The 16,969-nt window shown below is 41.2% G+C and overlaps 1 protein-coding gene across 1 annotated transcript in view; it reads right to left on the bottom strand.

The window, feature by feature from the left end:
- Positions 1–668: 668 nt before the first annotated feature.
- Positions 669–16,969, bottom strand: part of CENPF (centromere protein F) — a 62,182-nt gene continuing 45,881 nt past the window's right edge. Inside the window, exons 16-21 of the mRNA XM_070384775.1 lie at positions 15,917–16,093; positions 15,439–15,600; positions 13,033–13,195; positions 8,335–8,811; positions 5,737–5,915; positions 669–1,378 (exon numbers count right to left, since the gene is read on the bottom strand). Coding sequence (XP_070240876.1) covers positions 1,175–1,378; positions 5,737–5,915; positions 8,335–8,811; positions 13,033–13,195; positions 15,439–15,600; positions 15,917–16,093 — 1,362 coding nt within the window. The 3' untranslated portion in view covers positions 669–1,174. The remainder of the gene's footprint in view (positions 1,379–5,736; positions 5,916–8,334; positions 8,812–13,032; positions 13,196–15,438; positions 15,601–15,916; positions 16,094–16,969) is intronic.

Below are 16,969 nucleotides of genomic sequence, written 5' to 3'. Positions count from 1 at the left end.
AAATTATCTTTTACAAGTTCATGTCCTGGAAAACTGCTTTACCCTGATTTGAGGACACAAGCACTTGTTCCAGAGTTTTTGGAATTGATATGGCTCAGAATGCCTGCATATTTACAAAACTCTGTCATCCATAAATGAGCTGGAAAATACCACATACTTGTAGCCTTGTTGATGAGAGTTAATGAGAACACACAACGTGCTAGGCACTGGCTGGACGTGTTATATGCCTACATAATCTTCATGACCCACATTCCAAACCGTGTCTTTTTAATACAACTGAATGTGTTTTCTAAATGTAGTAGTATTATTTGTTAAAACATTTTTACTTTTATCAAAGGCTGCTGAAGTTAGCAAGAAATGGTACCAAAGTTCATAATATATTTATATTTAGAAATCATTTGTACGTAAAACAAAGGTGAATTGAATTTTTTATTAGAAAAAATGCCATATTTTATAGACCACCATTTATGAGAATCCTACCAAAACACTACAACAAACTGGCCTTGAAGAGAAACAGCACAATGACAGAAAGCTCAAAACACTACACCTCTGAGGAGCCTGCAGCCAGGCTAATTGAAAATCGACACACAACGCCCACCACACCACACACAAACATGAACAGGTTATGTAAGTGAGCCAAGATTTAGAAAACACATTGGAGAGGGGAACACACCCACACACGTATCTGTGTGCATGTTTTCCTTAAAAACATGTAACAGGGTTTCCTTCATTTTACTCAACTCAAAGAAACTCTTGATCTAAAATTATTCCATGTCTAACATTATACAAAAGAAATATCATAAAGCAAAAGTTTACATTTTCCTGGGAGCTGTCCTTTGCAAGAAAATGTTACTTGCATTTTTTAGTGTAAAATCCACATAAAAACAGGAGTTGTAATATAGTGCTTGCCATTTAAGTGTAACATTGCCAAAATGCTTTATACAGGACTATTTTACATTACAGAAGAGGAATATCAATGTAGAGGTAATCAGTGCTTCCAAACTTTTCTAATTCTTCTACAGGGGAGATCTAAATAGTCAATATATTTCTATTTAAAAGGAGTTTTCTTCCCTCTGGTACGGTGCTTGCTGATGAATAAAGACAAGCACACAGTCACACTGCTTTCTGTTCAACAACTGCCACCTTCCAGGAGTCCTGACACACACGGGGTCTTCTACTGGACCCTACAGTTCTCGCTGCCCTTGGACTCCAGGCTGGATTCTGGGCTGGGGGTGTGGCGGCCTCGCTTGGCTCTCAGGCCCTCCCTGGGGCTGCCTGCTGGACTTCTCTCGGGAAGATTACTGATGGAGAGAGATCTGCCAATGGGATCTCGGAAGGCAGTGCCTGAATCCACTGGGCTCTGTTGAGAAACCTTGACCTGCAACACAAGTTTGACAGTTAGAGGTCTAAAATCACATTCACATTTCTACAACATGAAAAATAAAGTCCTTATTTAGGTCATTACATTTGAAGTTCAATTCTTCCTCTAGGAGTTTGTACACAGTTTGACTATTTCTTCTACCCTAAAAACAGGACCCTACCTAAACAGAGAAGCTAGAGAAAAGGGTCAGACATCACCTCTGATGAGCCACCTTGCAAAGCTTTCCTTGACATCTCTAATGACCAGACACTCGTTCCCAAGGCCACTGTGACCTTCTCAGATCAGAAGGTAAGCTCTCTGAGGGTAAAGACTATGTGCTCTTTACCTCTGCATCCAGTGCCCAGAATATGCTTGACTAATGGCAAACATTCAATATTTGTGTAAGAACCCAAACCAGCTTCCATTTATCTTACTTGATCCTCTATCATTCCAATAAACGTATTCCAGTGAGTCATAACAGTTTCATAAGGTGGAAGCTTTATTTACTAGAGCCTCTTCCTCACATAATAACATTTTAATCACTCTCCTTCCATTTAAAGTCCAGAAAAACAGTAAGTTCCCTTTCCAATGTCCTGCCTTTTAAGAGAAAGGGGGATCCCACTTTTAAGAGAAGAGGGGATCTCAAAAAATGTGAGACTTTAAGAAGCAGATGAGAGGGTAACGCATTACCAGGTAATGCAACACTGGTAGGGTTGAGATTTTCTGAGGTTTCTATAGTAGTGAGAAAAAATACGGGGTCAGGAGAGAGAAAAGAGCAGGACAGATGAAATACAGAACAACGTCACAACCGAAGTGAGAGGGCAAGAGTAGACGGTTCAGGTAGGAAGACCTTTAAAAGAAAAAGAGGAAGGACCCCTAACCAGGGTGATACGTGTTCAGTACCAAGGAGGTACTGAGAAGTCCTGAGAAGCACCTATGGGACAGACCACTCCCTGCGCAACTGCCTGCCCAGGACCACCTTCTGAAGCAGAAGAAGAAAAGAATGGAAATTATTTCCCCGTGTATATTCTTTCCATAGGAAGTGTATGGTTTTAAAAGGCAGCTAAATACTTTTCATCACAGAAAACATAGTAAATCTGGCCAACAGATCAGATCCCTGGAAAGGTTGCCTCTACCTCAGATGACGTGCAGCACACTTAAAAGGAGGGGCCTTGAAGGATCAGGACTTAATGGAAAATTACTGTCCATGGAAATCGGAAGGAAAAAAACAAGAGTTTTACTGGCACTCTTTTCTTTCCTTTTTTTTTTTTTTAAGTAGAAAGCAATACAGAAGACAGACATTTCCCCTGAACCCGTGAGCTGCAGGAGAATCAAACCTTTAGTTGCACCATTAAAAGACAGAGGAGGTAGGGAGAGAGACCACACTGGGCAAAGAGAATCTGAGCTAGTAAAACTCCTTCTGAAACCCAACAGAACAGCCAAAGTCCACCCTTTGGCCTCCCCTTCCAGACTCAATTTCTTGATTCTGAATTGAGGAAACTGTAGTTGGTAATCAGAGTTTTAACTTTGGATTTGATCCTCATGTTGGTTAGTTAGCCTCAGACTTATCCATAAGTAGATGAGGTCAGGCTTCCCAGGTATTTAATCCATTAAGGGCACCCATACCCTAACTGTCTTACAAACCGTGTCTGCAGCCACAGTGGGGAGACGGCGGGTATGCAAATAGCTCATTGGAAAAGAAACTCACAAGTAGGAAAAATGGTTAAGACCCCACTAAATTGCTGACAGGCCCTGTGGTGATGGGCTCACAATCATCTCGTACAGTTGGTGGACGGTCGTCTGGAGCTAACTCCCAGAGACAAAGCAGAGACTGATCCTCACCTATGCTGCATCTTACCCATGTTCTCCTTCGAACTTGTCAGCTGTCACTGACAGTTCTGTTAAATGATCTAGGAAATCTCTCAACACTCAGCCAGTGACTTCAGGCGAAGATTCATAATCCGAAGTTTCTAAGCAACCGCTTTAGGAAAGGATAACTTGCTATCTCTTTTTCCAAACTGAATGATGAAATATGCTCAGCAGATGAGGCAAGCATTTTATAAAGTGACTCAGAAAATGTTGAATTACATTAAAAATCAATAGGCTGGGTTTTGAAGGCTTGCATCTAATCACGAGTCCCCTGTAACCTCCTTTCAAGAGGAACCACCGGCCATTCATGTGCACAAGTGCACAAAATTGCTTAGCAATTCATAACCACTGGTGCCTGCTGCAGCCTATAGCCCCTGCACACACAAGTCTGCAGGAAACCATGGTTACTGCTCTGTCCTCAGCAGATGCGACAGCAGTGTGGAAAGCAGGCCCCCTAGCGTGCAAAGCTCTCTGAGAAAATAAGTTTGAACTCCACATGAAAACTGCTTTACCATCAGTTCCTCATCAAAGAAGGGAAAGTGACCCCTGCGGGAATCTTATGAGGTGATTTCCTAACACACCTGTAAACATCTATCGTTGCAATCACTTCAGGACATTAACAGCTGCATTAATTTAGAAGGTATCTGTATTAGAAATGAGGACACAAGTAAACTGTTAACATAATCAGCAACATCAGAGAAGGGGTACTGGGAAGAGCCAAGTACTTCATTTCAGGAATTAGATTGTGGTTAATAGCTTTGGTCAAGTCTGGAAGCTTCACTCTTTAAAGGCACTAGTTACCTTATGGAAAAGAAACTGTTCTTATGGTCCCTGGAGAGTTAGGACCTACTCCAGTACACTTCAGTGTTCTACGGTTCCCAACATTTAAAAGTTAACTCCAAACGTGAGTGAGTGAGTAAGAAAGAAAAATAGAGAAACATGGGTTGGAGGTGGGAGGACTGATGGGGAAGGGAAAGAAATACGCACAAAATAGAAGAATATTTCTAATTGTAAGTCATAGATGGGCCCATTTTAATGAGTGAAAGAAAATCTCAGACCCTTCTTCCTCAGCCCCCAGTTAATAAAATCTTTATTATAATGTAAGTTATGAACAAAACTCAATTGTAGATATAAATTCCTTAATCCTTAGAGCTCTTATATATCAGCATAACAAACATTTGCTTAAATGTTGCTTTGATGCAACTACTCACCAAAGTCTTTGTATTTGGTATCTAAAATCCTAATGAGGAACACGCCTGCCCACTTAACAAGTATTATATTATACAAATAAGGGTTACTACACCTTCAAAGTTTCGTTGGCTGGGTCAGGGTAATCTGATTGAATACTTAAACTCTAACCAATAAGCAATGGAGAAAGAACTGGCAACCCACTCCAGTACTCTTGCCTGGAAAATCCCATGGATGGAGGAGCCTGGTAGGCTACAGTCCATGGGGTCTCGAAGGGTCAGACACGACTGAGCGACTTCACTTTCACTTTTCACTTTCATGCATTGGAAAAGGACATGGCAACCCACTCCAGTGTTCTTGCCTGGAGAATCCCAGGGACGGGGGAGCCTGGTGGGCTGCTGTCTATGGGGTCACACAGGGTCGGACATGACTGAAGCGACTTAGCAGCAGCAGCAGCAGCAGCAACCAATAAGCAAAGTACAATCACAGTATTAAAAACAAAAATTCTGTAAGCTATTCCAGAAACTTTCAACAAGATTCCTGTGATCCCTAGTCTGAGAAACAACAGGAAAAGAGCAAGACTGGAGCTGAGAGAGAGAGGTGTTAACTCCAGGTAGGTTCAATCTTTATTGAGTCTTATTTTCTTCATCCTTTTATAATAAGTACTTACAAGAGTTCAATAAAATAAAATAAAACTGAGTTCCCTAAAATTCATGTGCTTTGCAGACATAAATGGTAGCTGCTGGTATGGCTATGAAGCAAACACACTCTGTGCTTTAAATAACTTGACTAGGCTGTTTGCAAGGTGCAGAAAGACCCCTAAGATTCCAACCCTTTCTCACTTCAACAATCAAAATAGAGACATTCACAAACAGAGCCCCTTTTTTTAGACATCTACTGAAATATGTGCTTTTTGTAGACAGTCAAGGAGTAACAAACACTAAGAATCACAGCCAGGGGGCAGAGGGGTGAGAGGGAGCCTGTAAACAAGCGAAGCCCACTGCCTGTGCTGCGTCCTTCCAAGGTTCTGCCCAAAACTCGCTAACACACCCTTGGAGCTCCGCTCTGACAACACCGTTTGCCATCAGACTGTGTATCAGCAGCCTGCTGAGTCAAGGATGAGACTGTGCGGCTGGATAACATGACGCCTGTCCTCGCATCTGCTTGCTACTCTCCTCACTACTGACTTATTTATGCCACAGGGAGAAGGTCAGACTTCGAAGAGCTCCTGAGTCAGCCGGTGCAGCGTCAAAGCCTTGCCCAGATGCCGCTCTCATTTCCTGGATTTCACACAGTAGATACATGTTCATGGAGTTTACCTTTTGTGATCTGCTGCCACCAGCTGTTGGTTTGGAGGTCTCGGTGAGATTTTCTTTGTCGAGACTTGGCGGGGATGCTGCTAACTTCTGGGCAGCAAGGCGGGGGCTGGTCCTGGTTGCCATGGTTGTCCTCCGCAGGATGTAGGGGCTAGTCTTTCCGGTGGGGATGTCGGCAAACCCTAAGGGCACAAAACTGATTGTCAGCACTGCTGGCTACAATTCCATCAGCCTCCCCAGTGGGAGTGATATTCACGAGTGGCATTCATGAGTGAGCAAGGATAAGGGTGACTCCAAAACCACTTCCTCCTCACCGCAGTGGATAGTTTTATTTTTATTCATAATTTTATTCATAATTACCCTGGGAGGCAGCAAACAGTAAACCCCTAACAGGTGGGGTGTTTTTTTTTTCTTATTAGAAACATAAGAAACAACATGGGGAAAAGGGAGGTGGGGGCGGAAATAATATTAAAGAGAAAAAAGTTCTTCCTGCTTCTACTAAACAAATCGGCAGGCATTCCTGTGAGACGGACTGGAGGGGAAAATAAGGCAGGTAAAATGGAAAGAGACAGGCAAAAGAAAAGGCCTGCTCTTGTGGAAAGGGGGAAAATGTGGAGTCACAACAGCTACTTGCAGTGACTACTCTCACGTAGAAAGACTGGATGGGAGGAGAGTCTGGATCTCGCTAAGAGCGATTTCCCTCCTCATCATCTCCCCCCATAGAGGGAACTGACGCAACTTGTGATGACCAAGAGGAGAACAGCAATCCCGAGGACACTAAAAGAAAGCATGTCACACAGGCTCAGAACAGCTTTAAAGTAACTACATTAACTACAAGAGCCTGTGTTTTTGCTTTGTTTTTAACCCCTTACCTACAAATAAAAAACAGTAATAAAAAAGAGCAAGCTAACTATTTGGAGGTTAGATTTCCTAAGGGTTAGAATTACTCAGAATAGTGCCTTCAAACCATCTATGGAAAAAAAAAAAAAAAAACTTTCTTCCTTTGTTTTCCCCCCAAATCATTTCCCAGAATTTTTCCCATATTAGTTTCATGTGTACAACACAGTGATTCACAAGTTGTAAAGGTTATATTCCATTTCAGTTATTATAAAATATTGGCTACATTACTGGGTCTATGCACTATGCTGAATGATATATCCTTGTAGCCTATTTATTTCAAACATAGTCATCTGTACCTCCTAATCTCCCGCACCCATCTTGCCCCTCCCCCTGTCCTCGCTCCACTGGTAACAACTGGTTTGTTTTCTATATCCCAGAATTCATTTTTAGAAGTAAATAGTTATTAGAGTAGAGTTGCTTTACAATGCTGTGTTAATTTCTACTGCACAGCAAAGTGAATCAGCTACACGTATGCGTGTAGCCCCTCTCTGTGGAACTGCGCTCCCATTCAGGTCACCACAGAGCACTCAGTAGAGCTCCCTGTGCCATACAGCGCGTGCCGCTTCATTCAGTTAGCTGTGTCCGACTCTTGGTGACCCTTTGGACTGTAGCCCACCAGGCTCCTCTGTCCATGGGATTTCCCAGGCAAGAATATAGAGTGGGTCACCATGCCCTCCTCCAGGGGATCTTCCAGATCCAGGAGTGGAACGCTGGTCTCCTGCATTGGTAGGCGGACTCTTTATTTATCATTCATAAAGAATATTATTTATCCTTTATCACCTGGGAAGCCCATGCTATACAGTAGGTTCTCATTAGTTACCTATTTTATACACAGGATCAACAATGTCATATGTCAATATATATATATATATGTCAGTACTAATCTCCCAATTCATCCTGCCTCCCCGCTTTTCCTCTTGGTGTCTCTATGTTTGTTCTCTACTTCTGTGTCTCTATTTCAGCTCTATCAATAAGACCATCTATACCAATTTTTTCAGATTCCACATATACGCATTAATATATGATATTTGTTTTTCTCTAGTTCTATGGGAAAGAAGAGGGGTGGGGAGTAATCTCTCATCTGCTGTGGAATGATACTTTCGTATAATACAAGAATGAGTATAATAAAAACTGATTATGTGCTTGGATATTGAAAACATAAAAATAGCGAATGGCTATGAAAATTTTAAACTCTAACTCATGATTTCTATACATTGTTTTGGTCATGGGCCAGTAGCAAACGTTCCTAGACTGGCCCCAGTCTCTGGGCTACACGTTGAAGAACACTGGGTTAAAAAAAAAAACAAAACGTGGTAAGCAGCTCCAGCCAGGAGCCAGCATCATGGGGCCCACCCTTCAGCTCCCCTACTACCTGGGTCATACAACACTAAAGGTGGGAAACTTGAAGGGTTATCTTCAATTTGGGGATTTTCAGCACAGAAATATCAAATTCCAAACAGTTTTCTGACAGTCATTTTTCAAATCTCCTAGTATTTTTTGTACTGTGACATAAGTAATTAGATCTGTCATTCTCTCATGACAGAAAAGAAAGCATATACCTTACCAAGTTAACAGTGGACTACTGCTTCTGAAGATTAATTAGGACCATGGCATAATAACCCCAAAATACAAATGCTTCTTTTCTTTTTGTATGTGAATTTTTTTTAAAAGAACACAAATACTTTTAAAATTATGTCATACCTTTCTTTACAACTTCTGGAAGCCCCTCTGGCTCAAATTCAGCATCTTCTGCATCCTCTGCAAGGTGAGTACCACTTCTGATGGCTTTCCTGCTTTTTTTAGAAAATGTCTCTGGTGTAGAAGGCGTGGTTTCTCCGCCATCCTCCCGAATCCCACTGGACCTTTGCCTTTTGCCTGAAGATTTATTTTGGCCGGATGGTAACTTCTTCTCAGTGGCAGAAGGGACTGGGGATGGTCCTGGAGCAAGCGAATTCACCAAAGGAGAGCTCCGAAGATTCAGTTTAGATTGTTGTGAACTCAGACGAGCAACTTGTGTTTCTAACATCTCCTTGGCTTTCTCTAACTTCTCATGGCTTATGAGCAGGGAACAGTATTTATCCAGGTATTCGTCTGCCTCCTTGGTTTTTTCTTCAAGGGTTTCTTTCAGTTCTTTCATTTCAGTTATTAATTCGTCGACATTAGCATCCACGACGGTATCTGTCAAAAGTAAAATGACAAATCATTTGTAACGTGACACTTCTCTAGTTAACATTGGGCATCATCAAGCAGATAACCTTAGACTTGCTCTTGATTTTTTTTATTTTGGAAATGGGGGAAAATGTAGCTACAGATGGTTCTTATATTTCAAACAGCTCTTGTTTGGTAGGGATTGTATCAAGATACATATTCTCGTGAGTTACATACTTATTGTTGTTTACTGGCTAAGTCATGCCCAATTCTTTTGAGACCCCACAGACTATATAGCCCACCAGGCTACTCTGTCCATGGGATTTTCTAGGCAAGAATACTGGAGTGGGTTGCCATTTCTTTCTCCAGGGATTGAACCCGCATCTCCTCCTCGGCAGGCAGATTCTTTACCACTTTGTAGGCAGAGTCTTCAGCCAACAGGGGAGCCCACGTACTTACTGGGATAGTTTAAATATAACCCATCAATATTTCAAACTCGGATTTCAGCCAATCCATCAAACCACCTTGTAGTTATCATACTACATAAAATGAATGAATTTATTGCACCCTCTATATTCCTCTGTCCATCCTTTCTATTTTAAGTGAATGAATGAACAGTAAAAGTCGACAGAGAATATAAAGTCACGGTTGTAAAGGCTTTGGGAGACAGTTCAGTTGCTCAGTCATGTCCTACTCTTTGCGACCCCATGGACTGCAACACGCCAGGCCTCCCTGTCCATCACTAACTCCCAGAGTTTACTCAGACTCATATCCCTTGAGTCCGTGATGCTATCCAACCATCTCATCCTCTGTCATCCCCTTCTCCTCCTGCCCTCAATCTTTCCCAGCATCAGGGTCTTTTCTAATGAGTCAGCCCTTCGCATCAGGTGGCCAAAGTACTGGCGTTTCAGCTTCAGCATCAGTCCTTCCAATGAATATTCAGGACTGATTTCCTTTAGGTTGGATCTCTTTGCAGTCCAAGGGACTCTCAAGAGTCTTCTGCAACACCACAGTTTACAAGCATCAATTCTTCAGCACTCAGCTTTCTTTATAGTCCAACTCTCACATCCATACATGACCACTGGAAAAAGCATAGCCTTGACTACATAGACCTTTGTTGGCAAAGTGATGTCTCTGCTTTTTAATATGCTGTCTAGGTTGGTCATAACTTTCCTTCCAAGAAGTGTCTTTTAATTTCATGGCTGGAGTCACCATCTGCAGTGATTTTTAGCCCCAAAATTAAAGTCTGTCACTGTTTCCACTGTTTCCCCATCTATTCGCCATGAAGTGATGAGACCAGATGCCATGATCTTAGTTTTCTGAATGTTTAGTTTTCAGCCAACTTTTTCACTCTTGTCTTTCACTTTCATCAAGAGGCTCTTTAGTTCTTCTTCACTTTCTGCCATAAGGGTAGTATCATCTGCATACCTGAGGTTACTGATATTTCTCCCTTGATTCCAGCTTGTGCTTCATCCAGTCCAGCATTTCTCATGATGTACTCTGCATATAAGTTAAATAAGCAGGTTGACAATATATAGCCTTGACGTACTCCTTTCCTGATCCCTTACGATTATACAAAGGAAGTGACAAATAGATTCAAGGGATTAGATCTGATAGACAGAGTGGCTGAAGAACTATGGATAGAGGTTCATGACATTGTACAGGAGGCAATGATCAAGACCATTTCCAAGAAAAAGAAATGCAAAAAGGCATAATGGTTGTCTGAGGAGGCCTTACAAATAGCTGTGAAAAGAAGAGAAGCGAAAGGCAAAGGAGAAAAGGAATGAGATACCCATTTGAATGCAGAGTTCCAAAGAATAGCAAGGAGAGATAAGAAAGCCTTCCTCAGCCATCAATGCAAAGAAACAGAGGAAAACAACAGAATGGGAAAGACTAGAGATATCTTCAAGAAAATCAGAGATACCAAAGGAACAATTCCTGCAAAGATGGGCACAATAAAGGACAGAAATGGTATGGACCTAACAAAAGCAGAAGATATTAAGAAGAGTTGGCAAGAATACACAGAACTGTACAAAAAAGATCTTCATGACGCAGATAAGCACAATGGTGGGATCACTCACCTAGAGCCAGACATCCTAGAATGCAAAGTCAAGTGGGCCTTAGGAAGCATCACTACAAACAAAGCTGGTAGAGGTGATGGAATTCCAGTTGAGCTATTTCAAATCCTAAAAGATGATGCTGTGAAAGTGCTCCACTCAATATGCAAGCAAATCTGGAAAACTCGGCAGTGACCACAGGACTGGAAAAGGTCAGTTTTTATTCCAATCCAAAAGAAAGGCAATGCCAAAGAATGCTCAAACTACTGCACAATTGCACTCATCTCACAGGCTAGTAAAGTAATGCTCAAAATTCTCCAAGGCAAGCTTCAACAGTACATGAACTGAGAACTTCCAGATGTTCAAGCTGGTTTTAGAAAAGGCAGAGGAACCAGAGATCAAATTGCCAACATCTACTGGATCATCGAAAAAGCAAGAGAGTTCCAGAAAAACATCTATTTCTGCTTTATTGAATATGCCAAAGCCCTGTGTGGATCACAACAAATTGTGGACAATTCTTCAAGAGATGGGAGTATCAGACCACCTGACCTGCCTCCTGAAAAATCTGTATGCAGGTCAGGAAGCAAGTTAGAACTGGACATGGAACAACAGACTGGTTCCAAATCAGGAAAGGAGTATGTCAAGGCTGTATACTGGGATACAGGCAGGGGCCAATGAAAAGACTGTAGAATCCAGTATATATGAAGAACTCTTACAATAATAAAAAGAAAACAAACAAAAAAAAATGGACAAGAGTGCTTGAACTGGTATTTCTTCAACAAAAACACAGAAATTCCCCACAAGCACATAAAACACCCACTTAGAATGGCTACTTAAAAAGAAGTCATGATAACGTAAATGCTAACCAACTAAAAAGTAACATACTACACAGGAATGACAACAGAAAAGGTTCTTGTAAAGTAACTACATCTTCCTTTCATATGAGAAAGTAAACTGACATTATAAAAATGCTTTATCCAGAAATACCAATTTAGTCATATAGCTTAGCACATCAAAGTGGCCAAACAAGCAAAATTACCTCTACCTGGCAAAGTTGGGAAACAGGACAGGGGTTTTAGGGCTTCCCTAGTGTCTCAGACAGTAAAGAATCAATCTGGAATGTGGGAGATCCAGGTTCGATCCCCAGGTCAGGAGGATCTCCTGGAGAAGGGAACAGCAACCCACTCCAGTATTCATGGCTGAGAAATCCCATGGACAGAGGACTTGCCTAGCAGGCTACACAGTCCATGGTGTCACAGACAGTCAGACATGAGTAAGCGACTTTCACTTTTTTCACTTTAAGGGCATATTAATTTTTTTTTGAAAGCATGTGCATGTTTTACACCATGATGATTTTTAATAAAAATAAAATTTGTGTAAAAAAAAAAGACAAGTCCAAAGAAGTGCTGAAAACTGCGTGGAGGCAATGGAGGATCTAATGGACAAGGGTTTGAAGGACACTACATGGGAAGATGTCTCAGTCACTTGCAGCTGCCTGGTTGGTGTTGATTCCATCCTTGAAGCCCCAGTCTGTTCCGCCTACTCTTCTCAGCAGGGAACACTGTGGACCCCTCCCCCCTGCCAAACTATGTACGGTCCAGAAGATCCATGCGTACTATATTTGCCGTCATCTATCCATAAAGAAAAAGCATTCCACTCTAGGGGTGTATGTAGAGAAAAGTGACAAAAAGCGTTGTCACTTTGTTTCATTGTATCTACACACCCAAAAATGTAGTCCCCAACCTTCCTATTTAGTAGGGCCATGGATACCAGAATCATCTGTTGGTAAATTACCAGTGCCAGCTCAGAGGCCAATCTTCCTTTGATGTAGGAACTATGTAATGGACATCCACATGAATAACTCTTCTTGGAAAGGCTCATTAGCAAACAGGGCTGCCAGGTTTTTGTACATTTGATAGAACAGAAGGTGCAGTCATTCTATTTTTAAAATGCAGGCTTCATTCTGAATCCCGTTAATGACCCCAGCCCGAGCACAAAATTCAGAAATTGGAAAACGGTCCGCCGCTCAATCTCGACGTGCTGCCACAGAACAGATCACCATCCACGCTTCCGGGGCAGACACACCAGTGTGTGACATCACTAGTCGGCGCCAGTGAGGGCTTGTCGATGTGTATGTGACGTCACTAGTCGGCGCCAGTGAGGGCTTATCGATGTGCGCCGGGCTAGCACCCACCTGCTCTCTGTTTCTCCTGTGCAGCTTCAAGATGAGATAGTTCTTTCTGCAACATCACCTTTTCCTCTTCCAGCTGTTTACAGGATTTCACCAACAACTTTATTTTACTCTGGGCACGATCATTTTCCTTCTTCAATTTATCTGCATGTTTTAGATTTTCCATCTACAAAACAAAAGCAATTCCACTTAAAAACCTTGAATTGCTTTTCGTGAGCATATGGAAAAATAACAATGAGATATAATTAAGAATCATATGCTGTAAGTTTAAGAACAAGACAAAACATCTAAAGATGCATAAAACAATTCCTCGTCTCTGTTCAGTGTCCTAAGTCCCCCCAGTAAACACTGTCTTTGTCACTCCCTTTCTTAACATAATGTCCTACTAAGTAAGTAGCCCGGTGTATCTGTGTTTATCCAATGGGAGGCACACCCGGGAGGTAGGGGCGCGGGTCCATGGACATATTCTTGGTGGGCAGAACACTCCGGATGAGAGGATTGTGTCCTATTTGCCATTCTGTGCTGTTGCAGTTTCAATGCCTCAGATGACATTTGCCGAGTCACACCAGATGAAGGCCAGAGATGTGGCTCACAACACTAATTTAAAGCCAAATGATATTATGGTTTATAACATAAATTTAAATGTTGAAGTAACTCAAACAAAAAGTGAACAGAATGGTGGGAGAATTATGTCATCAAGCACTTCTTAGTAGTACATGTTCATAGTTCCTTAAGCACAATTGCAAAATCAAAAAAACAAGTTCTGAAAATGATTTATAGGCAAAACTTGACCTGAACAGATATAAAGGAATTTATAGTCTTTATTTATCCCACCTTGTGAAAATATTCATACATTTTGCTATAAAACTATGAATTTGATTATGAAGTATCACCCCAGACTCTGATAAGATATTATGTGATATGTGGCATATGCACTGCATTATCTAATATCTAAGAAATACAGAATTCTAAAACAATATAGCTCTAGAGTTTCTGATAAGAGATCATAAACATACAAAGGCAGACCAAACTATCAAAAAAAAGAAAGAAGAAGCTTAGCAGCACATTGATATTACAAGTAGATTTCCCTCTTTATACATTTCACCTTGAAATAATTTCATCAGCAATGTTGCAATAAATCTGCACTTTCAGAATTTTCTATTTCTGATTCCAAACATAAATGGATTAGAGACAGATTTAATTCAATTTCAACAATGCTTATCAACTTCAATAAAATTATGAGATTTGAATAGACTCAACTAACAATGTACCATTTTGTACATATATAAATAGACATTCCCCACAGTACAACTGTCAAAGATTTTAAAAAAGGAGAAAGTAAGTAAATTAAAAAGTAGACCTGAAGCAATTTCTTTCTGTTATTAAACCTAATATCTCTCATTTTGTAGCAACAGGACATTATTGATCATTAATGTTATTTTAAACTTAGTTTGTATTTCCTTGGTATATTTCCTTCACCATGATAATTGTATAAGACTATAAACATAAGAAATCTATACCTAGTTATCTAACTTTTCTGAAAGATATTTACTTTCCAGGTTCATATTTTACATTCTGGATGGCATTTGTTTTATGCAAAGTATTTGTGGGAATGAAATCAGCCTCCTTCTCTAGGAAGAACTACTATAGGACTTCCTATACTCTAACAATGGAACTTTCCAGGTGGTACGGTGGTGAAGAATCCGCCTGCAAATGCAGGAGACGCAAGAAACATGGGTTGGATCCCTAGGTAGGGAAGATCCCCTGGAGTAGGAAACGGCAACCCATTCCAGTATTCTTGCCCAGAAAATTCCATGGACAGAGGAGCCCAGTGGGCTACAGTCCACGGCGTCGCAAAGAGTTGGACATGACTGAGCAACTGAGCCCACACACATAGTCTAACAATACTGAGATTGGGGTTCACTTTTTTTCCTAAAGAAAAAAGTTTGATGGTCCCTGCATCGAGAGGAAGAGGAGAACGTACACATATGTATGGCTGGCCGAGCGCTTGGCCCACCTTGAGCCCCAAAGTCATGGGAAAGGTTTGGTGATAGTAGTGAACCTGAAGACCAATCATTAAGACTTTCACCAAATCATTATCTATGTCTGGAGGGGCTTGCTGTCCTCTGTTAAAGGCTTGATCTTCATATCCACTTCCGGAAGTCTCTGACATCCTCTACTTTGACAGGATGCACTGAGTGATGAATAAAGTCTGCTCAAGCTATGGAACTGCATGCTGTCCTCTCATTTGTAGAAACAACTCAGCAGACAACTGATGAATGATTTTATTTATCACTACAAAAACTTTTTCATGAAAATTAAAATGAAAACACTTAATTTCATACCACTAAAACCACTGTTACATGTATAAGCCATTCTAAGTTATGAAGTAATGATAAGTTTACATACCTTGGTTTTCTTCAATTCTTCTAAAATCTCAGTGGTCGCTTTCAAAGAATTATTGAGTTCTTCTTTACTGGACTTTAAGAGGTCTATCTCCACCTTCTGTGAGCTGAGACATTCCTCCTTAGAAGTCAGTTTCTCTCGGTATGTCTGGATTTCCATTTCATGCTAGGGCAAAAAAAAATGTTACTTTAGCCAGGAGGCTCAAGTAAAAACATCATAAGGGAAACAAACAGAAAAGAAAACTGCTATTCCAAAGACCATGGTTTTTGGAACTCTCTCCAAGATGGAAATGTAACAAGGCATAAAATAAGACACGTGCAAATAACTGAGGGAAAGAAAGGGAAGTTAATAGAATGAGACCATTCACAAAATTGTGAAGCATAACTACAATACACAACACTGGCTTCCTTGCAAAAAGTGCCTCATCACCACCACCGACACACTCTTCAGCCTGCCCAGTCACCAGACCACGCATTTTTACCTGTTTGTTTGTATCCAGAAGCAAAGCCTGATGTTTGTTTTCAGCTTCCTGAAGCCGTAGCTGATATTCAGCTATTTCTCCTCTCATTTTCCCTTGTTCTTCCATACGGTCTTTGTGTACACAATCCAAACTCTTCTTCAATTCACTATTTTCTAGCATGAGCTCCTTCAGTTGACCCTAATGAGAAAAACAATAAAATTATGGGAAGATAATTAAGAACCTGGACATATATATTTAGGAACACTGAGTATGGAAGGGAAAAAAATCATTTATAGGCAAGACAAAATCTACATAGAATTAGTGCTATAATCCTTAGCAATGTACAGTTGATGTTCTATAGCCACAGATTAAACATCTACAAATTTAACCAACTACAAAACAAAAATATTCCACCTCCCCTCCCCCAAAATTCCAGACAGTTCCAAAAAGTCAAACTTGAATTTTCTGTGTACCAGGAATTTTCCACACAGCATTTACATTGTATTTACATATTCTAGTGAGTTACTTATTGCTGTTGTTTAGTCACTCAGTCCTGTACAATTCTTTTCAACCCGATGGACTGGGGCCCACTGTCCCTCTGTCCATGAGGACTCTCCAGGCAAGAATACTGGAGTAGGTTGCTCTGGAAGATCCAGAGGATCTTCCCAACCCAGGTATCGAACCCAGGTCTCCCACACTGCAGGTGGATTCTTTACTGTCTGAGCCACCAGGGAAGTCCAAGAATACTGAAGTGGGTAGCCTATCTCTTCTCCAGGGGATCTTCCTAAACCGGGATCTCCTGCATTGCAGGCAGAGTACTTACAGCTATTTACATAGTATTAGGTATTTTAAGTAATCCAGTATGGGCTTCCCAGGTGGCTCAGTGGTAAAGAATCCACCTGCCAATGCAGGCACAGAAGACTTGGGTTAGATCCCTGGGTTGGGAAGATCCCCTGAAAGAGGAAATGGCAACCCACTGCAGTATTCTTGTCTGGAATATCCCAAGGACAGAGAAGCCTGGCAGGCTACTGTCCATGGAGTTGCAGAGTCGGACATGACTTAGCAACTGAGCAC

Source organism: Bos mutus, chromosome 16, assembly GCF_027580195.1.
Source record: "Bos mutus isolate GX-2022 chromosome 16, NWIPB_WYAK_1.1, whole genome shotgun sequence".
Lineage (NCBI taxonomy): Eukaryota > Metazoa > Chordata > Mammalia > Artiodactyla > Bovidae > Bos > Bos mutus.
This window is presented reverse-complemented; position numbering and strand designations above follow the sequence as displayed.